Raw genomic sequence first — 20,770 nt, 5'->3', positions numbered from 1 at the left:
TAAAAAGGCCATGGTGGTTAAAAAAAACCTGGTTTAGTGGAGAAGACAAGGCAGCTGTAAAAAATAAAATAAAATACACAAATGAAAGAAAGGAGAATTTGATAGTAATGCATATAAATCTGAAGTTAAGAATTATAAAAAAATTATAGAAGCCAAGAGACATAGGAGAAATTTATGGCCAGTAGAATTAGAGACAATAAGGAGCTTCTTAAATATCTTAGGAACAAAAAGAATCTGGACAATGGTATCAGACTCTTACTAGATGGACATGGTAGAATTATCATTACTGGTGCAGAAAAGAAAGAGATGTTCAATAAATATTTCTGTTCCATAGTAGGAGAAAACAGATGACATTTTTAAATTAGCAGGTACAAATAACTTACATCCAATAATTTTAAAAGAGCTAGCGGAGGAATTTGTTGGACCATTAATATTGATATTCAATAAGGTTTGGAATGATGGAGAAGTTCCAGAAGACTATAAAATAGGTGTCAAATGGTGTGCCAATTTTTAAAAAGAGTACATGAAATGACATGAATAATTACGGGTCTGACATTGATCCCAGGCAACATAATGGAGTTGCAAATATGGGATTCGATTAATAATACACTAAAGAAAGGTAGTGTAATTACTGCAAATTAGCATGGATTTATGGAAAATAGATCCTGTCATACTAACTTGATATTGTCTTTGATGAGACCACAAATTTGACTGATAAAGGTAACAGTGTTGAATTAATATGCTTAGACTTCTGTAAAGTGTTTGATTTGAGACCACATGACATTTTTATTAAAAAACTAGAATGTAACATAAAATTAACATTAAATGGATTAAAAAGTGGCTGATAGGTCTCAAAATATAATTGCAATCAGGGAATCATCATGAACTATAATTGCTTCCACTTAGAACTTGCAGGAATCGATTCTTGGCACTTTTCTATTCAACATTTTTATCTATAACCTGGAAAAAAACAAGTCATGACTTATTAAGTTTGCAGAATACACAAGAATTAGGGCAGTGGTAAATAAAAAAGGACAGATCATTGACTCCGACTGATCTGGATCACTTTGTAAACTTGGTGTTTTAATATAGTTAAATGTAAATCTATACATCTAGAACAAAAATATAGACCATGCTTATATAAAATAGGGACATCTATCCTGGGAAGCAGTGAAAAAGATTTTTGGGAGGTGGATAATCAAGTGAATATAAACTGCCTGTGTGACCCTATGGCCAAAAGAGTTAATGCAATCCTGCAAAGTATCCTAAAGGAATCTCAAATAGGAGTGGTGAGATCATTTTATTTCTGTATTTCGTACTGGTACCATTGCTGCTAGAATACAATTTTAGTGGCCAAAATTTAAGAGGAATATTAATAAATTGAAATGTTTCAGAAAAGAGTCATGAGAATGATTATAGGATTAGAAAACATCCCTTTTAGTGACAGACTAAAAGAGCTCAATCTATTTAGTTTAGAAAAGAGAGGGTCATGGTGACTTGATTAGTCTATAAGTATCTACATAGAGAACAAATGTTTTATAATGGATTCCTCATTTTAACAAAGGTCTAACACGATCCAATGTCTGAAAATTGAGTTAGACGAATTCAGACTGAAGAGAAACCATACGTTTTTAATTATTAGAATAAATTATAATTGGAACAATATACCAAGAGTTCTGGTGGAGTCTGTAATTGACAATTTTTAAATCAAGATTGGATTTTTTTCTAAAACATAAGCTGTAAGAATGATTTTAGTGAAGTCTGTGCTGTATAGAGGCTCAGATTAGATGATGATAACAGTCCCTTCTGGCTTTAGACTCTATAAAGCTATGAATTTACTGCTGGATAAAGGACAACTGAGAGATGGATCAAGATAATTCAGAAAGATAGAGCTAGACAAGATTGAACAAATGGAGATAAAATGGAGTAATCATCCCAAAGTATTGGTGAGCCAATTAGTCCAGCATTTGTCCCAAAGACTCAGTTTGGAGGTCTTGTTAGATTTAAAGTAGCTAAAGTAGTAATTATGATCAAGAATATTCTTTTAATTGATGTTGGTGAAACTACCACGATATGATTACTTTCCCTGGATATTGTTATTGCTATAGTTATCCATACATTTGCTACCAACATAGGATGGCTGCAATTGGCTTTACATGGGGCTAAAATGGACTCATTTAAAAGCTGAAGTTAGTACCAGTCGCTACTCCTTGCTTATTAAGGAAACATTACACAGTACACTGATAACAAGTGTAGATAAAGTACCTGTTAGGATAAGAGCATTATTCTATGTTGTTACCTAAAAAGCTTAAGTTGTTTGGGATCTGGCTATCCCATGAGGTTATCCGTCTCATGCAATACTGCTGCAGTTGTGATGGGCAGAGACACTTGAGCTGCATCCTCTTACACACCTCTTTTAAGTGGAAAACAGCTGCTGCTAAGGCATTTTTCTTGAAGTGTTTTTAACTCTGAACGTTGTTATTCACTAGAGTCCAGATTTGTTAATCTTCAGTTACATTGTTTGTAGTTTACACATTATCATCATGCAGACATCTAGATTCATTAATATATCTTATAAATAAATTATATAAGCCATGCGCTGAAAGGTAGATAAAAGGTGAAAGATTTATACGATCCAAAGAGAAAACCAGAATAAGAAAAGGCCTTCTATATAGATAGCATCCATAGTATGTGAATGGGAAATTTTACTGCCAAGAATACTTAGAAAGCAAACTGAATATTTCAAAATATATTTTGTTTTCTGATTTGATAAGTAATGTTCTTAAATTCAAGTGATTATTAAACCATAAGTAATTCAAAATCTCTTGGCAAGTTAAAACTTTTTCTTTATATGTCTGTGGTAGTTCCGCTTACATGCCATGACAGTCATTTGGATGGAGTCCACAAGTTTCAGTTCTAAAGCCTCTTTTCTATCTTCTCCTTATTTGTATCTATAACTATCAATCTTGTTATAGTCATCTGCCTCTCTTTCACACATATACTACCTGTTCCATCTCTTCTGTCTTGACAAATAAAACTTGTGGATATTAGTTTCACTTCCTGTCAGCTACAGATGGTGAAGACAAAAATACTTCTTTTGGGCGAGATGAGTATCCTTAAACAGCATTTTTTTTCTTCAACATTCCTTCCCCACTGCGGGTGCAGGAGTCGGAGTAAGAAGTCCTCCAGCTTGACAATATTTTGACATTTCAAAATAACTGCCTGCTGAGTAGACGTGGACTAAGTTATTTCAAAATAACGCTAGGTATTTTGAAACAATGTTGCTGTGTAGATGTACCCTCAAATTGTAACTTGTCTCTAACATTAACTATGGGCCATATTTACCATCGTCATCTTGACCTTCAATTCTTCTCCTCCTTTCACATTTGCATAAAAAAATCTGGGTACAGTCACCTACGTAACAATGGCTATGCATATAACTGCTTCAGCTTAAATCTCTGTATATAAATTCATCTCATTTCATCTTCATTTTTGCAAAGCCATAGTCTATGGCCTCCACAGCTATAAGATGTTAAACATCTTTCTTCCCACATACTAAAAAAATTTGAAGATCTCACTCCCTCCTCAAACACCTCCACCCTATTCAGTTCAGGACCCCATTCAATCCAAAAGCTCTCTTCCTGTTTTTAAGCTTCCAAATGAACTTAAAATGTCACTAAGGCAGACTTTCTCCATTCACTTAGCACCATTGTCTTCTCTGTCTTTTCACACATCATCACTATAGCTCTAATATTTACCCGTTCTTTTGTTTCTTCCTACCATTGAAGTCAACCTTTTCTTTTATCTCTCATACTCAACAAATTTTCATCTTTTCAGATCTTAACTTTATATATATTCCAATGCTTATGACTATATTCTTTCATATATAAAATGTCTTTTTGTAAATGTTATGTAAATTCTACCATATGCCAAAATCACAATTTGTAATGCTTGAGTACTTAGGGATACATATTTAAGATGTTATACCAATAAAGTTGAATTACATCACAATATAAAATCCGTAACTGAGTTTTAAAACCTACCTGTGTGTTTCAGCTTGCTTTACTTGGATGGCTTGATGCAATTCTTCAGGCACTGTTAAGTAAGTGGTAGATTCCACTAAAATAACCCTGGAGGTAGGGGGGGAAGCAAACACACAGTCTTACAGTACATGGTATTTACAAAATGAAAGTTTACTACTTTATCTAAAAATCTGAAATGTACTTTGTGAAGAAAATTATTATTATCCTCATATTGGAAAACATAAAAAGTACACTAAAATGTCAAAAAAATATATGGGACAAGAAGTTTACTTTTCTTCTAAATTATAACTCAGGTTTAAAATTCACAAATATTCCAAAATATTTCTCAAATCTTATGTCATAATTAACTTCTATGTAATTTAATAATAGGAAAAATTAGTTACTAGCCTTCCTATAACTACATACATACTGATGAAGTAAGTGTTTTTTACCCACAAAAGCTTATGCCCAAATAAATCTGTCAGTCTTTAAGTTGCCACAGGACTCCTCACTGTTTTTGCAGATACAGACTAACAGTACGTCTAGATTACATCCCTTTTCTTGAAAAAGGGATGTAAATTAGACACTTCGAAATTGCAAATGAAGGTGGGATTTAAATTTCCTGTGCTTCATTTGCATAATGGCGGCCATGGGGTTTTTTTAAAGGGGCTTTTCAAAAGAAAAACGGCTGTTTAGACGGGGATCATTCAAAAATAAAACCCTTTTTCGAAAGATCCTGTAACTCCTCATTTTTGCTTTGAGTGATTGAATATGTCCATTCCAATGTAGGTGGCTCACAAACAATTTGATCTGCAGGTGGAGTTAGAGTCTCTCTGAACAATGATTGTAGAACACTGTGCCCAAATCTCACATAATTCCCGGACATATAGCAATAGTATAATGATGGCTAATGTGTGCACTGATGACCAAGTCACCACTTTGCAAATGTCCAAAATAAGTACTTGTGTCAAGAAAGCAACTGATGTGGTGTTATCTAATCCCATAGATATAATGACAATGTGCGGTGATTGGCAAAGGACCTGTTCAACTGATCTGTCAGTGTATTCTACATCCCTGAAAGGTAAGCAACTCTGAGATGAATGGAGTTGGTGATGAAGAATTCTCCAAGGACAACCATTTCCTGTCACAATCATATAGATCAGGTTCCTCTTATGTCTGTTCAAATAAAATAAAGTTACTACGTTGTCTGTTAACACTAGCAGATTTTTTCCCTTTACATGTGGAAGGAAGATCAAATGTGCCAGATGAACAGCTCACAATTATCTGACATTTATATAGGTCTTCAAATCTTGGACAGATCAAGACTGCAGGATTCCAGTGTGGGATCCCCAATCAAGGGCCAATGGATCTCTGCCTAAAGTAAGGGCTGATTATGATAAAGGGGATCCCCATACAAAGTCTCTTAATCACCAGTCCTGAGACGACAAGATTAGCATTGGTACTCATACCACAATAGCTATATGATGATGACATAGCAGGGAATACACGGAAGATAGCCATCCTTGTAGCTTTCTTAGGTGTAATCTGGTATGCTGCCATATGCATTAGGAGCCAGTGACAGCTGCATACTGTGCTTCCATAATATAATTTTAGTTTCAGAATCAAGCCCACAATATTTCTAACTTTCATTGCGGTAAAAAAATCTCTGTCCTTCACAGAGTCCAGGACTGTTCCAATAAATTCTCTGGACTGGTTTCAGTAATATTTTGTTCACATTGACTAGGCGTCCCAGCCCAGCAAAGGTAAATTGAGTAATGTCTACACCTTTTAACAAGTCCTCGTGAACTGTATAATCATCTGGTGTGAAATAGTTATATAATGCCTCTATTGACACCTCAGGTGATGGGGAAAGAGGAAACGCAGAGATGCTGAGGCAGAATTTGATCTACTTCCTTTTTCGGAGGAATTTCCAGGAAGAGACTCTCTTGCTTGGCACCAGTACCAATGACAGAAAGACGATGTCTCCAGTGCAAGTGCTCCTGATATGGACCCAAGGAGACAGACTGAGATGGATGAGTGGATGAACTAGCAGCTATGGAGAAATCTCACAAGGACTAGAAAGGCCACTGACATCTCCTATTGCCCCTTTTCTTGTGGCCACTGCTGAGGCTGCTGTAGGAATCATGGAGCATAAGTCCCCAATAAAGGCTGTATTTCCTCTCTAGGCTGGGACACATTGGACCCAACAACTAAGGGTATGGCTACACTACAAAGTTAATTCAAACTAACAGCCGTTAGCTCGAATTAACTTTCATAGGTGCTACACTTGCAAACCACTAGTTCAAACTTAATTCGAACCAGCGGAGCGTTTAATTCGAACTAGGTAAACTTCAGTCTATGAGGACTAACGCCTAGTTCGAATTAAGTAATTCTAATTAAGAGCTGTGTAGCCACTTAATTCAAACTAGTGGGGGGCTAGCCCTTCCCAGCTTGCCCTGGTGGCCACTCTGGGCCAAACCAGGGAAACTCTTCTGCCCCCCTCCCAGCCCCGGAGCCCTTAAAGGGGCACGGTCTGGCTATGGTGCTTGTGCCAGGTGCAAGCCTGCCAGCACCTAGCCAGCAGACCCTGCACCTGGCACGGCATGAGCCAGCCACCCGCTGCCACCCAGCCCTCCGCCTCTTCCCGGGACCAGGCTGGCGGCTCCCAGGACCCTGCCCGGGGCCGCAAGAGGCGGGCGCCTGTGTGGTCTAGTGCAGAGATCGTGGACCTCATCGAGGTTTGGGGGTAGGCCTCCAACGTCCATGACCTCCGCACTAGGTACAGGAAAGTGGCCATCTAGGGCAGGATAGCTGACAGCCTGGCCACCAAAGGCTACATGCGAACCCAAGAGCAGGTCTGCATAAAAATCAAGGTGGTCCAGTGAGACCCCCGACCCTGAGCCCTGAGCTTAGAACATAAGAACAAAAGAACGGCTGTACTGGGTCAGACCAAAGGTCCATCTAGCCCAGTAGCCTGTCTGCCAACAGCAGCCAACACCAGGTTCCCCGGAGGAGATGGACCGAAGACAATGACCAAGCCATTTGTCTTGTGCCATCCATCTCCAGCCTTCCACAAACAGAGGCCAGGGACACCTTTCCTACCCCCGGCTAATAGCACTCCATGGACCCAATCTCCATGAATTTATCTAACTTCTCTTTAAACTCTGTTATAGTTCTAGCCTTCACAGTCTCCTGTGGCAAGGAGTTCCACAGGTTGACTATTTGCCTTGTAAAGAAGAACTTTCGCTTATTAGTTTAAAGCCTGCTACCCATTCATTTCCTTTGGTGTCCTCTAGTCCTTCTATTATGGGAACTAATGAAGAACTTTTCTTTATGAACCCTCTCCACACCACTCATGATTTTATAGACCTCTATCATATTCCCCCTCAGTCTCCTCTTTTCTAAGCTGAAAAGTCCCAGTCTTTTTAGCCTCTCTTCATATGGGACCTGTTCCAAACCCCTAATCATTTTAGTTGCTCTTTTCTGAACCCTTTCCAAGGCCAAAACATCTCTTTTGAGGTGAGGAGACCACATCTGTACACAGTACTGAAGATATGGCATACCATAGTTTTATACTTCCCCTGGCTACCCTCTTCCAGCTCCCTCCTCCCAGGTTTCCCTCTCCCCTCTCCCACCTCCTTTTCCCAGTCTCCCCAGAGGTTAATCCCCCCCCCCACCAGTTTTGTTAAATAGAGAGAGTTTCTATTTTTGAACACACGTGTCCTGTATTTTTACATCAGGAAGGGGGGCTAGGGAGGGGTAAGTGGAAGGAGGTGAGGGAGAAATGGGGTACGAGCCCCCGATGGGGAGGACTGGGGTGGCTCTGCGGGCTCCTCGGGGTGGAAGCTCTCCTGCAGGGTCTCCTGGATCCTGACAGTCCCCTGATTGACTCCCCCGGATGGCAGCCTGCAGTAAGTGCAGCCAGGCTGATGGCCGAGTGCTGTGATGTGCCGAGTGCGAGCATTGAGGGCACTCCAAGACAGGACTGCTTTGCTGTCCCTCATCGAGGTAGACAAGCAAGCGGGGAACCCTGAGAACTGTCTGTCCAGGGTAGGGGTGGGTCCCTTTAAGCACAGCCCTTGGCTAGCCTGAGGCAGCAGCTCCATGCTCTAAGTCCTAACCTGATGCCCTGCCGGCACCTGTTCTGGCCAGCCTTAACTTTGGTTCAGGGTCCACTCAATGTGGACATGCTAGTTCGAATTAGGAAAACGCTAATTCAAATTAGTTTTTAGGTCTAGATGCACTAGTTCGAATTAGCTTAGTTTGAATTAACTAATTCAAATTAAGTTAGTTCGAATTACTGCTGGAGTGTAGACATAGCCTAAGGGTCTTCCAATAACAGGAGAACCCATCAGTACAGAAGACAGATAGCCAAAAGTCAGAGATGGAGATAGCGGAGAAGTTATAGTTGCCTTGCCTCTCAACTGTACGGTCTTCCAAGATAAGAAAGTATAGGTAGTATCACTACCACATGCTTCAGAGGAGCCAAAGTAGGGTTCCTAGGCACCTCTACCAGCTGATATTATTCCTGCACTGCAGGAAAAACAAGCACTAAAAAGGTAAGTAGCTCTCTGGGTATGCCTCTGATGTTGACAATGCCAGCAATGGCTTTTATTTTTGAGGTCCCAGAAGATAGCTTGATGATGCTACAGTAGACACTTCAGAGGTTGCTCTTGATGGATCAGACACAGCTTCTGGAGTCAACAGTCAATTTCAGCTGAAGTATGTTACAGGGAATATCTTCTTTCAAAATGACCCTCCTAGTCCTTTGCCTTCAGAAGGCCTCAGTACTGGGGATCTTGTCAAGTGAGATACCAAGTTCTTGGATGTCTTGTGCTTCTTCCTCAGCATCAGCAATAGAGATTAAGCTCTCAATTCAGATAACTTTGGTGGAGAATGCCATACCAATGCTGACATACTTATAGCCCATTACAAACTGAACAGCTCCCAGTCAAGATAAAGAACCACCTCCATAAGAATACGCTTAAGCCCAGCTGCTTTTTCTTTTTTGAGCACAATTTAAATCCTTTAAACATTTGACATTTGTCACACACACTGCTCTTCCAATATAAACCTATAATTAATTACTACCTAAAACTCTAATTATGAGACTATTCTAACTAAACATGAGTATATTTAACAAGAAAATAGAGATAAACTTGCAGTAACAAGTCTACAATCACTCTAAAATGCACCATGGGTAGTAAGGAGGAACTGAGGTAAGAGATGATCCATCCTTTACACTTGCATGCAATGGTGTGTAGCAGAAGAAAGCACTCAAGTTGCCCTAATGGGTACTGCTGAAGAAATAAACGACCATGAACTGGAAAGACACTCTAATTTAGAGTGGAATGAATATGTACAATCACTCAAGGAAGCTATTTGGAGCTACCAATTCAAGGAACATCTTATAAATAATTGTCTATTATCTACATCACAGGCCAATTTGGAGTCCCTACTGAAAATCAATGAAGAAATACTTCTCTAATTTCATAGGGCATAACTTTCTACCCATCCTTAGCCATAATAAAGAAAATAAAAATCTGAAGATTCAGCAACATCCCAAAGCTTAACAGAACAGAGGTATTAATATTAAAATAGAACCATTTTTCCCAAAATTTTACATATCCTGATACTTATTCTATACTAAATGAAATGAAACAGCCAACTGTCTTTTCTCATAAAGGTAACATTCAAGTAACCATGAGCTATGCAAAAGCAAAATGAAAATTAGACAAGGCTATTTCTTGATGTTTCATTGCCAAAAAAGATAGCGGGCATTATTGCATTTTACTCATGTATTAGTGTGCCAATGAAATATGTAGACAGCTGAAGAGTATGAAAAACAATTTTAAGACTCATTCATCAGGAAAAGTAAACTGTGTGCTATATGAAAGGGCCAGCATGCTTCCTAATGGCCAAATTTCTGCCATTTTTGTTTGGCTGAGGAGCACCTGTTCTATAGGCCTGGTAAAGCTTCGTCTTTTAGATATTCACCAGCTGCTGAGTTTTTGTCCTACCACAAAGTATCTTTGTGCTCTTAAGCTTCTCTTTACGTGACTAGACTCTGTTAAAGTCTGTTTTTGAAGGTTTTTTTGTTGCAGGATGGCTACCCAGAAGCCTCCAACAGAGAAAATAACAGAACACAATTGGCCATCACCTACATTCCCCAGCTTAAACCTCTCCGATGCATCATCAGTGATCTACAACCCATCCTGGACAATGATCCCTCACTCTCACAGACCTTGGGAGACAGGCCAGTCCTTACACACAGACAGTCTCCCAACCTGAAGCAAATTTTCACCAGCAACTATACACCACACCACAATAACTCTAACTCAGGAACCAATCAATGCAACAAACCTCGGTGCCAACTCTGCCCACATATCTACACCAGCTGCACCATCACAGGACCCAACCAGATCAGCCACACCATCACAGGCTCATTCACCTGCTCATCGACCAATGTAATATATGCCATCATGTGCCAACAATGCCCCTCTGCCACGTACATCGGCCAAACTGGACAGTCCCTACGTAAAAGAATAAACGGACACAAATCAGATATCAGGAATGGTAACATACAAAAAACATGCAGAACACTTCAATCTTCCTGGGCACACAGTAGCAGATTTAAAATCAGCCATCCTGCAACAAAAAAACTTCAAAAACAGACTTCAAAGAGAAAATAAAGTGCTACAATTCATTTGCAAATTTGACAAATTAGGATTAAACAAAGACTATGAATGGCTAGCCAACTACAAAAGCAGTTTCTCCTCTCTTGGGGTATGTCTACACTACAGCGCTAATTCGAACTAACTTAGTTTGAATTAGTTAATTCGAACTAAGCTAATTCGAACTAACGGATCCAGACTAAAAAACTAGTTCGAATTAGCATTTTGCTAATTTGAACTAGCATGTCCACATTAAGTGGACCCTGAACAGGGCTTAAGGATGGTCAGAAGCAGTGCCGGCAGCATCAGATGAGGACATAGAGCGTGGAGCTGCTGCCTCAGGCTAGCCGAGGGCTGTGCTTGAAGGGACCCGACCCCCACCCCGGACAGACAGTTCTCAGGGGTGCCCCGCTTGCAAAGCAGTCCTGGCTTGGAGTGCCCTGAGTGCCCACACTGGGCACATCACACCACTCGGCCATCAGACCGGCTGCACTTGCCGCAGGCTGCCATCTGAGGAGAGGCGGTAATTGGGGGGCTGCAGGAGAGCTTCCACTCCCAGAAACCCGCAGAGCCAGCCCAGTCGTCCCCATCGGGGGCTCGTACCCCATTCCTCCCTCACCTCCTTCCACTTACCCTTCCCTAGCCCCCCTTCCTGATGTACAAAATAAAGAAAACGTATGGTCAAAAATAGAATCTCTCTTTATTGAACAAAACTCAGGGAGACTGGGAAAAGGAGGTGGGAGAGGGGAAGAGAGAGGGTGGGAGAGGGGAGGGCAACTAAAATGATCAGAGGTTAGGAACAGGTCCCATATGAAGAGAGGCTAAAGAGACCGGGACTTTTCAGCTGAGAAAAGAGGAGACTGAGGGGGGATAGGATAGAGGTCTATAAAAGCATGAGTGGGATGGAGAGGGTGCATAAAGAAAAGTTCTTCATTAGTTCCCATAATAGAAGGACTAGAGGACACCAAAGGAAAGGAATGGGTAGCAGGCTTCAAACTAGTAACAGAAAGTTGTTCTTCACAAAGCAAAGAGTCAGCCTGTGGAACTCCTTGCTGCAGGAGGTTGTGAAGGCTAGAACTAGAACAGAGTTTAAAGAGAAGTGAGATAAAGTGATGGAGGTTGGGTCCATGGAGTGGTATTAGCCAGGGGGTAGGAGTGGTATGCCTGCCCAAAGTTTCTGGAAGGCTGGAGAGGGATGGCACGAGACAAATGGCTTGGTCACTGTTTTTGGTCCATCCCCTCCAGGGTCCCTAGGGTTGGCCGCTGTCGGCAGACAGGCTACTGGGCTAGATGGACCTTTGGTCTGACCCAATACGGCCATTGTAAGCTCAGGGCTCAGGGTCGGGGGTCTCAGTGGACCACCTTGATTTTCATGCAAACCTGCTCCTGGGTGGCCAGGCTGGCAGCTCTCCTGCCCTAGACGGCCGCTTTCCTGTGCCTAGTGCGGAGGTCGTGGACGAGGTCCACGATGTTCGCACTAGACCAGGCAGATGCCCGCCTCTTGCGGTCCCGGGCAAGTTCCGGGAGCCGCCAGCCTGGTCCCGGGAAGAGGGGGAGGGCTGGGGGGCATCGGGTGGCTGGCTCAAGCCATGCCAGGTGCAGGGTCTGCTAGCTGGGTGCTGGCAGGCTTGCACCTGGCACTGGCATCGTAGCCAGTCCGTGCCCCTTTAAGGGGTCCGGGGCCGGGAGGGGGGCATACGAGTTTCCCTGGTGTCGGCCAGAGTGGCCACCAGGGAAAGCTGGGGAGGGCTAGCCTCCCATTAGTTCGAATTAAGGGGCTACACACCCCTTAATTCGAACTAGGAAGTTCGAACTAGGCTTAGTCCTCGTAAAATGAGGTTTACCTAGTTCGAACTAAGCGCTCCGCTAGTTCGAATTAAGTTTGAACTAGCGGAGCGCTAGTGTAGCGCCTATGAAAGTTAATTTGAACTAACGTCCATTAGTTCGAATTAACTTTGTAGTGTAGACATACCCTTGCTGTTTACACCTCCACATCAGCTGCTAGAAGTGGGCCTCTTCCTCCCTGACTGAATTGACCTCATTATCTCTAGCCTTACTCTTGATTGCTGCTCTTTTCATATACCTGTATATTTATACCTGCCTCTGGAATTTCCACTACATGCATCTGACAAAGTGGGTCATGAACGCTTATGCTCCAATAAATCCATTAGTCTTTAAGGTGCAATAGGTCTTCTCATTGTTTATGCAGATTCAGACTAACACAACTACCCCTCTGTTATTTATTTCACAGTCCATGATACATTTTTCATTGCCATGAAATTTGCTGGGCCATATACTTAGTTAAGGAAATGAATTCCCAGGAAAGGTCTGTATGATTCAGAATACTCATAATGTGATATGGAACCTTTCCCCTGTAGCTTGCAGTTATTTAAAATAGTTGTGATCCAATATCCACAGAATGATCCAGGTGAAATGAGTTTATTTGGTAGCCTTAATCTACTTTCTGGTAGACAGATTTCCATACCCTAAAAGCCACAGCAGGTACTCATGCTGATTGCTTAAGGACTGAACAAACATGGAAACTGAACTGATTCATCTGATTGCTTAGGTGATTCAGATCAGGCCACAATGGTGGGGCAGTGAAAGCAACTTCTTTAGCTACTGCAACACCATCACAGGACCTAACCAGATCAGCCATTCTGTCACTGGTACATTCTCCTGCACATCTACTAACGTAATATATGCCATCATGTGCCAACAATGCCCCACTGCTATATACATCGGCCAAACTGGACAGTCCCTACCTAAGAGAATCTATGGACACAAATCTGATATTAGGAATGGCAACATACAAAAACCTGTAGGGGAACACTTCCATCTTCCTGGACACACAATTGCAGATCTCAAGGTAGCCATCCTGCAGAAAAAAAAACTTCAGGACCAGACTTCAAAGAGAAACTGCAGAGCTACAGTTCATCTTCAAGTTTGACACAATCAACTCTGGATTAAACAAAGACTGTGAATGGCTTGCTAACTACAAAAGCAGCTTCTGCTCTCTTGGAATTCACACCTCCACATCAGCTACTAGAAGTGGGCCTCATCCTCCCTGATTGGATCCATTTTGTCATCTCCAGCCTGATTCTGGCCTGCATATTTATACCTGCCTCTGGAAATTTCCACTACATGCATCTGACGAAGTGGGTCTTTGCCCATGAAAGCTTATGCTCCTATACTTCAGTTAGTCTATAAGGTGCCACAGGACTCCTCGCCGCTTTTGCAGATTCAGACTAACACGGCTACCCCTCTGATACTATTTCCTACATATTAGCAAACCATTTGCAGCTCTGGAGATGTTTCATATATTGTGAATACAAAAAGAGAAAATTAGATTAATTGATGGTGATGTGAGCCCTTGAGCAAAAGCATATTTTCTCTTCTGTATGAATATTTCAGTTTAGCCATTTAGCCAGCAGAATAAAGCAGATTGGGGGGGAAAAAAACCTATTCACATAGTTTGTTTCTCTTTGGAATTCTGCCGAACCTCAGCCAAACACAGAAATATAAGCAGGGTTCTTGAACTCCATTAGATGAAAGCTTACAATGGATTTCAATTAAGGTTTATTTATCTTCTTTATCATCATAGTATTTTGGCAATGCAAATGACTATAATTTAACTTCAATTTTACTACATTTTTAAACAAGAGAAAATTATGGAAAAGGATAAATATAAATAATATTATAGCTATGAGCTTGCCTTTACAATATTGTCTACCTGAATATTCCATCAGTTTCAAAGGGGCTAGTAACATTCAGACTAACTTTCTTCAGTTCATAACATGGGGATTTGCATTTTAATATACCCTAAAAGAGAAAAAAAAGTTATTTTAGTGTAAGAAAATTAAAAAACAGTCCATATTTGACAAAAAAATAAACTAGTAATTAGGCAACAAAATATTCCATATACATGATGCAGTTCATTCCCTGTGAATATCACTAGTATAATCAACATATAAAAGTTTTTTTGCCAATATATGAAAGAAGATTAAAGGCCCAATTCCTTTTAAATATATATGCTTCACCTCAGGCCTCTCCAGTCACACTTTTCATAATTTTTATACAGTAGGACTAAGGGTTATGGGGAGGAAAAGCTATTTTCCATCTTTTTTCATATCACATCTGTCCTCACCATACCCCAGCCCTCCCCTCTCCAAAATCTTCTTACCCACTAGTTCTTATACATGAAATGCCCTCCCCAAACCCTTCCACAATACTTCTCCTCAAGGCTTACTGCTTCCCTGATGCCTACAAAAAAGCCAACCACTTCATGAAGGTGAGTTTCAGGAATACCTGGAGATGATATATGTCTATTTTTGTTGAAAATGTGGATACATGTTCATAAAAATAAGTTTTTGCCTTTATCACTTTTTTGATCCCTTGTTCAGTGCTTGGTTTTGGTCCCAATCCTCCAGAGACTTATGAATACATTAGTCTTATGCATTCTGAGTAGTCCCACCAAAGTTACAGCACATAAAATTAAGTACATTTCATAGTCTTTGCATGACTGAGACAAGCACAGGTAACAATGACCCATAAGAGAGTCTTGCTACCTCCCTCTAGGTCAGTGGTTCTCAAACTTTTTGGCCTGTGGTCCACTCCACTGTATGCAAACCTTTCCATGGAACCACTAGTTAATAATGGAAAGTTGCCGTTATTTAAATAATTACACTCGAGCCATTTTGTTAGTGCTGCAGCTAGCGAGAATAGTTTAATTTACCCAGTAGGACAGGAAATACTAATTTAAATTATTAAACAGATTAAGCACTTAGACTTTCTAATGTTAGTTTATCAAACTTCATTTTAAATAAAGTAAAATATTAATTTATGTCCAACGGTATCACTATTTATCTATGGTAGGGGTGGGGAAACTTTTTTGGGTCGGGGGCCACTGACCTACAGAAAAATCAGTTGGAGACCACACAAGTGAAGAGCAAAAAACCCTCCAAAAATCCCCAACCCTCACTGATGTGCCCCCTTCCCAGCTGAGACACCTCGCTTTCCTGGCTCTCTAGCCCTACAGGCGGTTGGGCGAGGGGGGAAGAGAGACAGGGAGGATTGAGATTCAGCTTCCCATAGGCCAGATTTCCTCTTCTGGGGTTCCAGGGTTAGTGGATATTGTGGACACCCCTATGCACTGGGGTGAGGTAAAAAACGAAGGGCCCAGTGTGTGAGACAGGGCTGCCAGCAAGTGGGATAGGGATGGCAGTGCAGGATCTGGACAGGATGTGGGGTGCAGGAAGGGGCAAGGGTGCAAGGTATGGGTGGGAGGTAGGGTGCAGGAGCAAGCTGGGAGTAGAATGTCTGGACAGAGGGGAGGAGGCAAGTGCAAAGGAAGGTGCACTCTATGGGCAGGAGGGAGAGTGCAGGAATAGGCTGGGGGTATGGGGTCTCAGCAGGGGGCAGTGCAGAAGTAGGGTGGGAGCTTGGGGTTTGGGAATGAGGGGAAGGGGGCCCTTACTTGCCTTCGTGTCCCATGCTGCTCCCAGGCACCATGTCCTAGGCATGGCCTCCCACTGCTCCCATTGGCCAGATTGCAGCTAATGGGAGCAGCAGGGAAAACCTCCAGGAAGTGCATCCATGCATTGCCATTCCCCGAGTTGGAGGAAGGAGTGGGGGAGTGGCAGCATCCAGAGCCGTTTCTGGCCCCATTTCTTCCCTGGAAGTCAAATGCACAGCAAGGCTCATGCTTTCTTCCTTCCCTCAGTCACCCACGGGAAGCCGGCACTAGTGCTTCAACCTCGCAGGAAGGAGGAAAGGGGTAGGAGTTGAGCTCCAACCACAGACCACCTGGAAGGTGGCTGTGGATCACTAGTGGTCCGCAGACCGTGGTTTGAGAACCACATCTTTAGGCAAAGAAGTCCAGCTGGGCTCTAGAAACAGAAAAGAGACCTGGTGAGTGAGTCTTAGATCGTAGACTGAGTCAGCCAAGAAAAGGGCAGGTGAAAACCAGAGAGCCAAAACCAAAGCAGTGGAGGGACTTGTCTGCTGGTCCTAAGGAGGAGAGAGTTGAACTCGGAGGAACTATTCACTGAGGGCATGTCTAGACTATATCCATCTTTTGAAAGAGGGATGTAAATTATACAGATCAAAATTGCAAATGAAGCCAGGATTTGAATTTCCTGTGCTTCGTTTGCATAATGTTGGCCATGCATTCTTTCGAAAAAGGGCTTTTCGAAAATGAAACTGCCGTCTAGACGCAGTTCTTTAAAAAAAACCACCCTTTTTCAAAAGATGAAAGAGTTACTCACCTTGTCCAGTAATGGTGGTTCTTCGAGATCTGTGTCTCCGTGGGTGCTCCACTCTGGGTGCTGGTGCGTCCTCGCATCGGCGACCAGAGACTTTTACAGCAGTTTCCACCACGCCGTGCACGTGCCATAGCACCCCCTTATGCCGTTGGAATCTGTTAGGCGTGCACATGGTGCGGTTCCTCCGTTCCTTCTTTCCCCGTTAGAGCATAGAGCTCCAAATCAGGGGAAGGAGGGAGGGTAGTGGAGCACCAAGGGGACACACATCTCAAAGAACCACAGTTACTGCACAAGGTGAGTAACTCTTTCTTCTCCTTCGAGTGGTGTCCCCATAGGTGCTCCACTCTGGGTGACTACACAGCAGTTGTCAGCCCGCGGAGGTGGGTTTGGAGCCATCTGGTAGTCACTGTGGATAGTACTGCCTGCCCCACCGCCATAGAAGATGAAACGGAAGAGGAGAGAGCGTAATGTTGTGCGAATGTGTGGTCAGATGACCAGGTGGCGGCATTACAGATGTCTTGAAGAGGGACATTGATGAGTAAAGCAGTTGTGGAAGACATCGCCCTGATGGAATGTGCTGTGATGGTTTCAGGTAAGTCTTTGTCATATAATATAAAGCATGTTCAAATACAGGAGGAGATCCATTACAAGATCCTCTGATCATTCTGCATAGGACAAAAACAGCCTAGGAGAGGCTTGCCAGGCTCAAGTACAGTCCACATAAAACGCAAGTGCTCTGCAGACGTCAAGAGTGTGCCATGGGGCCTGCACTGGATTAGCATGCGGCTTAGGAAAAAAGGCAGGTAAGCGTATGGGTTCGTTGATGTGGAAGAGAGAAGGAACTTTGGGGAGGAACTTCGGGTGAGGTCGGAGTATCACTCTGTCCTTGGCGAACACCGTGTACGGGGGTTCAGCCATCAACATGGCAAGTTCACTCACTCTCCAACTGGAAGTTATCGCAACAAGGAAGGACACTTTCACTGAAAGATGTGATCAAGAGCAGGTGGTTAGTGGTTCAAAGGGTGGCTTTGTCAAGCTTTTGAGAATGTGTTTCAGATCCCAGACGGGATCTGGAGGGCAGACATGTGGGAAAGTGTTCTGAAGGCCCTTAAGGAACCTTTTGTTTATCAGGTTTGCGAGGAAGGAAACCCTTTGATCGTCGTAATGAAATGCTGCTATAACAGCAACATGAATTTTAATGGTGCTAGGAGTGAGGCCTGACAGTTTCAGGGATAATAGGTAGTTCAACAGGATGGGGAGAGGAGTGGATTCTGGACTTGTCGTATGTGAGCATTTAAACCAGTGAGAAAATCTGTTCCATTTATAGAGGTATGTTCTTCTGGTGGATTGTCTTCTACTATTGATCAGTATCTATTTCACTGGCTCTAAACAGGTATTTTCGGCATCCTGAAGCCATGAAGGAGCCAGGCGTGAAGATGAAGTTTGTAGAGTTCTGGATGGAGATTTCTCCCATAATTCTGTAATAGGAGGTCGTGATGGGGTGGAAAGGCATATGGGTCTACCATCTTCATCTTGTGAAGGTAAGGATACCATGTCTGTCTGGGTCACACTGGACCCGAGCTTGGTCTGTCCTGATCTTGTTAAGGACCTTGCATAGGAGGGAAAAGGGAGGGAAGGAGTAGAGGAGAGGAGCAGCCTACCTGATAGAAAATGCGTTACTGAGGGAGTACTTCCCTAAGGCTGCTCTGGAGCAATAGAGGTGACACTTCCTGTTGCTTTTTGTGGCAAAGAGGTCTATGTCTGGTTGGCCCCACTGGTGAAATAGTGGAGCGAGTGCATGTCGGTCTATCTCCCATTCATGTTGATTGTGGAATGTGCAGCTTAGGGCATCCGCTGTGTCATTGAGTACTCCTGGAAGGTAGGAAGCTATCGGGGTGACCTGATGTGCCAGGCACCAGTTCCACAACTTGATGGCCTCCCTGAAAAGGGATGGCAATCGTGCATATCCCTGCCAGTTGATGTACTATACAGGTGGTGTTGTCCATCATTATAGTAATAGACTTGTGAGATATGTACGGTTGGAAGTGTTGGCATGCATATCTGACTGCTCGTAATTTGAGGAGGTTGATATGAAAAGTTTGTTCTGTGAAGGACCATTTGCCTTGGGCTGTGATGATCCCTATGTGGGCTCCCTAACCCATGAGTGATGTATTGGTCATAAGTGTGAGTATGGGGGAAGGACGCTAGAATGGTACGCCGTCTAGCATGTTTCAAGTATTTGTCCACCATTGAAGGAAATTAAGAATATGTGGTGAGATAGTCACTATTTTGGACAGTTGGTCCCTGGAGGGCTTGTACGTTGTGGACAACCATGACTGCAGGCCCCTCATGTGGAGTCTGGCCAACTTGATGCTATATGTTGTAGAAGCCATATATACAAGGATTTTAAGTCATTCGCGTACCATCATGGTCAGAGCTGATTGTGCACTTGTGATAAGGTCGTGAATGATGTTGAATCTGTGTTCGGGCAGAGTTGCCTTTGCTGCCACCGTGTCGATGAAGGCCCCTATAAACTCTAATTTCTGGGTTGGATCTAGCGTGGATTTTGAATGGTTTATATGGAAGCCGGGGTTGACCAGAGAGTCCGTGGTCATGTCGGTCATGGCCTTGGTTTCTTTAAGGGACGACCCTTTTATGAAGCAGTCATCCAGCTATGGAAATATCATGACATCTTGACGCCGAAGTGAGGCCATTACAACCACCAGAGTTTTGGAAAATACCTTGGGGGCAGTTGAGAGGCCAGAGGGGAACACTCGGTACTGGTAGTGTTGGGTGCCCACCATGAAATCGTAAGAAGCGTGTGTGTGCGGGATGGACTGTGATGTGGAAGTAGGCATCCTGGAGGTCGAGAGCCAAAAGCCAGTCCCCTTGATCCAATGTGGGGATAATTGTTGCTAAGGTTACCATCTTGAAGCGGTGGTAGGCAATGTATTTGTTGAGTCTCCTCCAATTCAATATAGGTGCCCAATCTCCACTTTTTTTCTGGGTTAGGAAGTAGGTTGAATAGAAGCCCCGACCCCTGGAATTCTGGTGGTACTTGTTCTATGGCACCAACTGTAGAAGGTGCGAGACTTCTTGGTGGAGAAGGGTTTAGTGATATAGGTCCCTGAAGAGGGATGGAGTGGGAGGGTAGGTAGGAGGCAAGGAAGTGAAGGGGATGGCATAACCATGTTGGATCAGTTCTAGGACGCATTTGTCTGATGTGATTTTGGTCCATCAATGGGAAAAATCTCGGAGAGAATGGTTCAATTGAGAAAGACTAGGGCCCAAGTGGTATTGGGGTGGTTTTCTGGCTGTCGACATATTTTTCAAATTTGTTGTTTCGCCATGGGTGGGTGGGTCGCAGAGGAGTGTTGTTGCTGTTGGTGCTGCAACATTGTGGCTTTTCTTTTTGATAGAAATCATATCTGGGTTGTTGTCTGAAAGGGTCCCTAGGCCTCTGGTAGGTTGAGTACCTTGTTCTTTTAAAGGGGGGAATGTACATTCCCAGGGTCTGAGGGTGGTACGGGAGTCCCTCACGGAATGTAACACCTCGTCTGTCTTAGCAGTGAAGGGGTTGGTCTTTTCAATGGGTAGATATTCGACTTTCTGTTGTAAATCTCTCAGGACTTCTGATGCCTGCAGCCACAAGATCCTGTGCAGTATGATGGCAGATGCTGTAATACGGGCCACAGTGTCTGCTACATCCATTGCAGACTGTAAGGCAGTACAGGAAATGGTGTGGCCCTCCTTCATGATTTTAAGTAGAGTTTGTCTCTTATGTTCTGGTAAGTGCTGAACCAAGTCCTGC

General features: G+C 42.9%; 1 protein-coding gene across 4 annotated transcripts in view; it reads right to left on the bottom strand.

Moving 5' to 3' along the window:
• The window catches only part of CFAP47 (cilia and flagella associated protein 47), a 665,273-nt gene that overhangs the window by 383,611 nt on the left and 260,892 nt on the right, over positions 1–20,770 (bottom strand). For all 4 annotated transcript variants that reach the window (XM_075913261.1, XM_075913262.1, XM_075913264.1 and 1 more), the window contains exons 39-40: positions 14,430–14,518; positions 4,044–4,130 (exon numbers count right to left, since the gene is read on the bottom strand). In XM_075913261.1, the coding sequence (XP_075769376.1) occupies positions 4,044–4,130; positions 14,430–14,518 (176 nt within the window). The remainder of the gene's footprint in view (positions 1–4,043; positions 4,131–14,429; positions 14,519–20,770) is intronic.

The sequence above is a fragment of the Pelodiscus sinensis genome, chromosome 1 (genome assembly GCF_049634645.1).
Source record: "Pelodiscus sinensis isolate JC-2024 chromosome 1, ASM4963464v1, whole genome shotgun sequence".
Taxonomy (NCBI): Eukaryota; Metazoa; Chordata; order Testudines; family Trionychidae; genus Pelodiscus; species Pelodiscus sinensis.
This window is presented reverse-complemented; position numbering and strand designations above follow the sequence as displayed.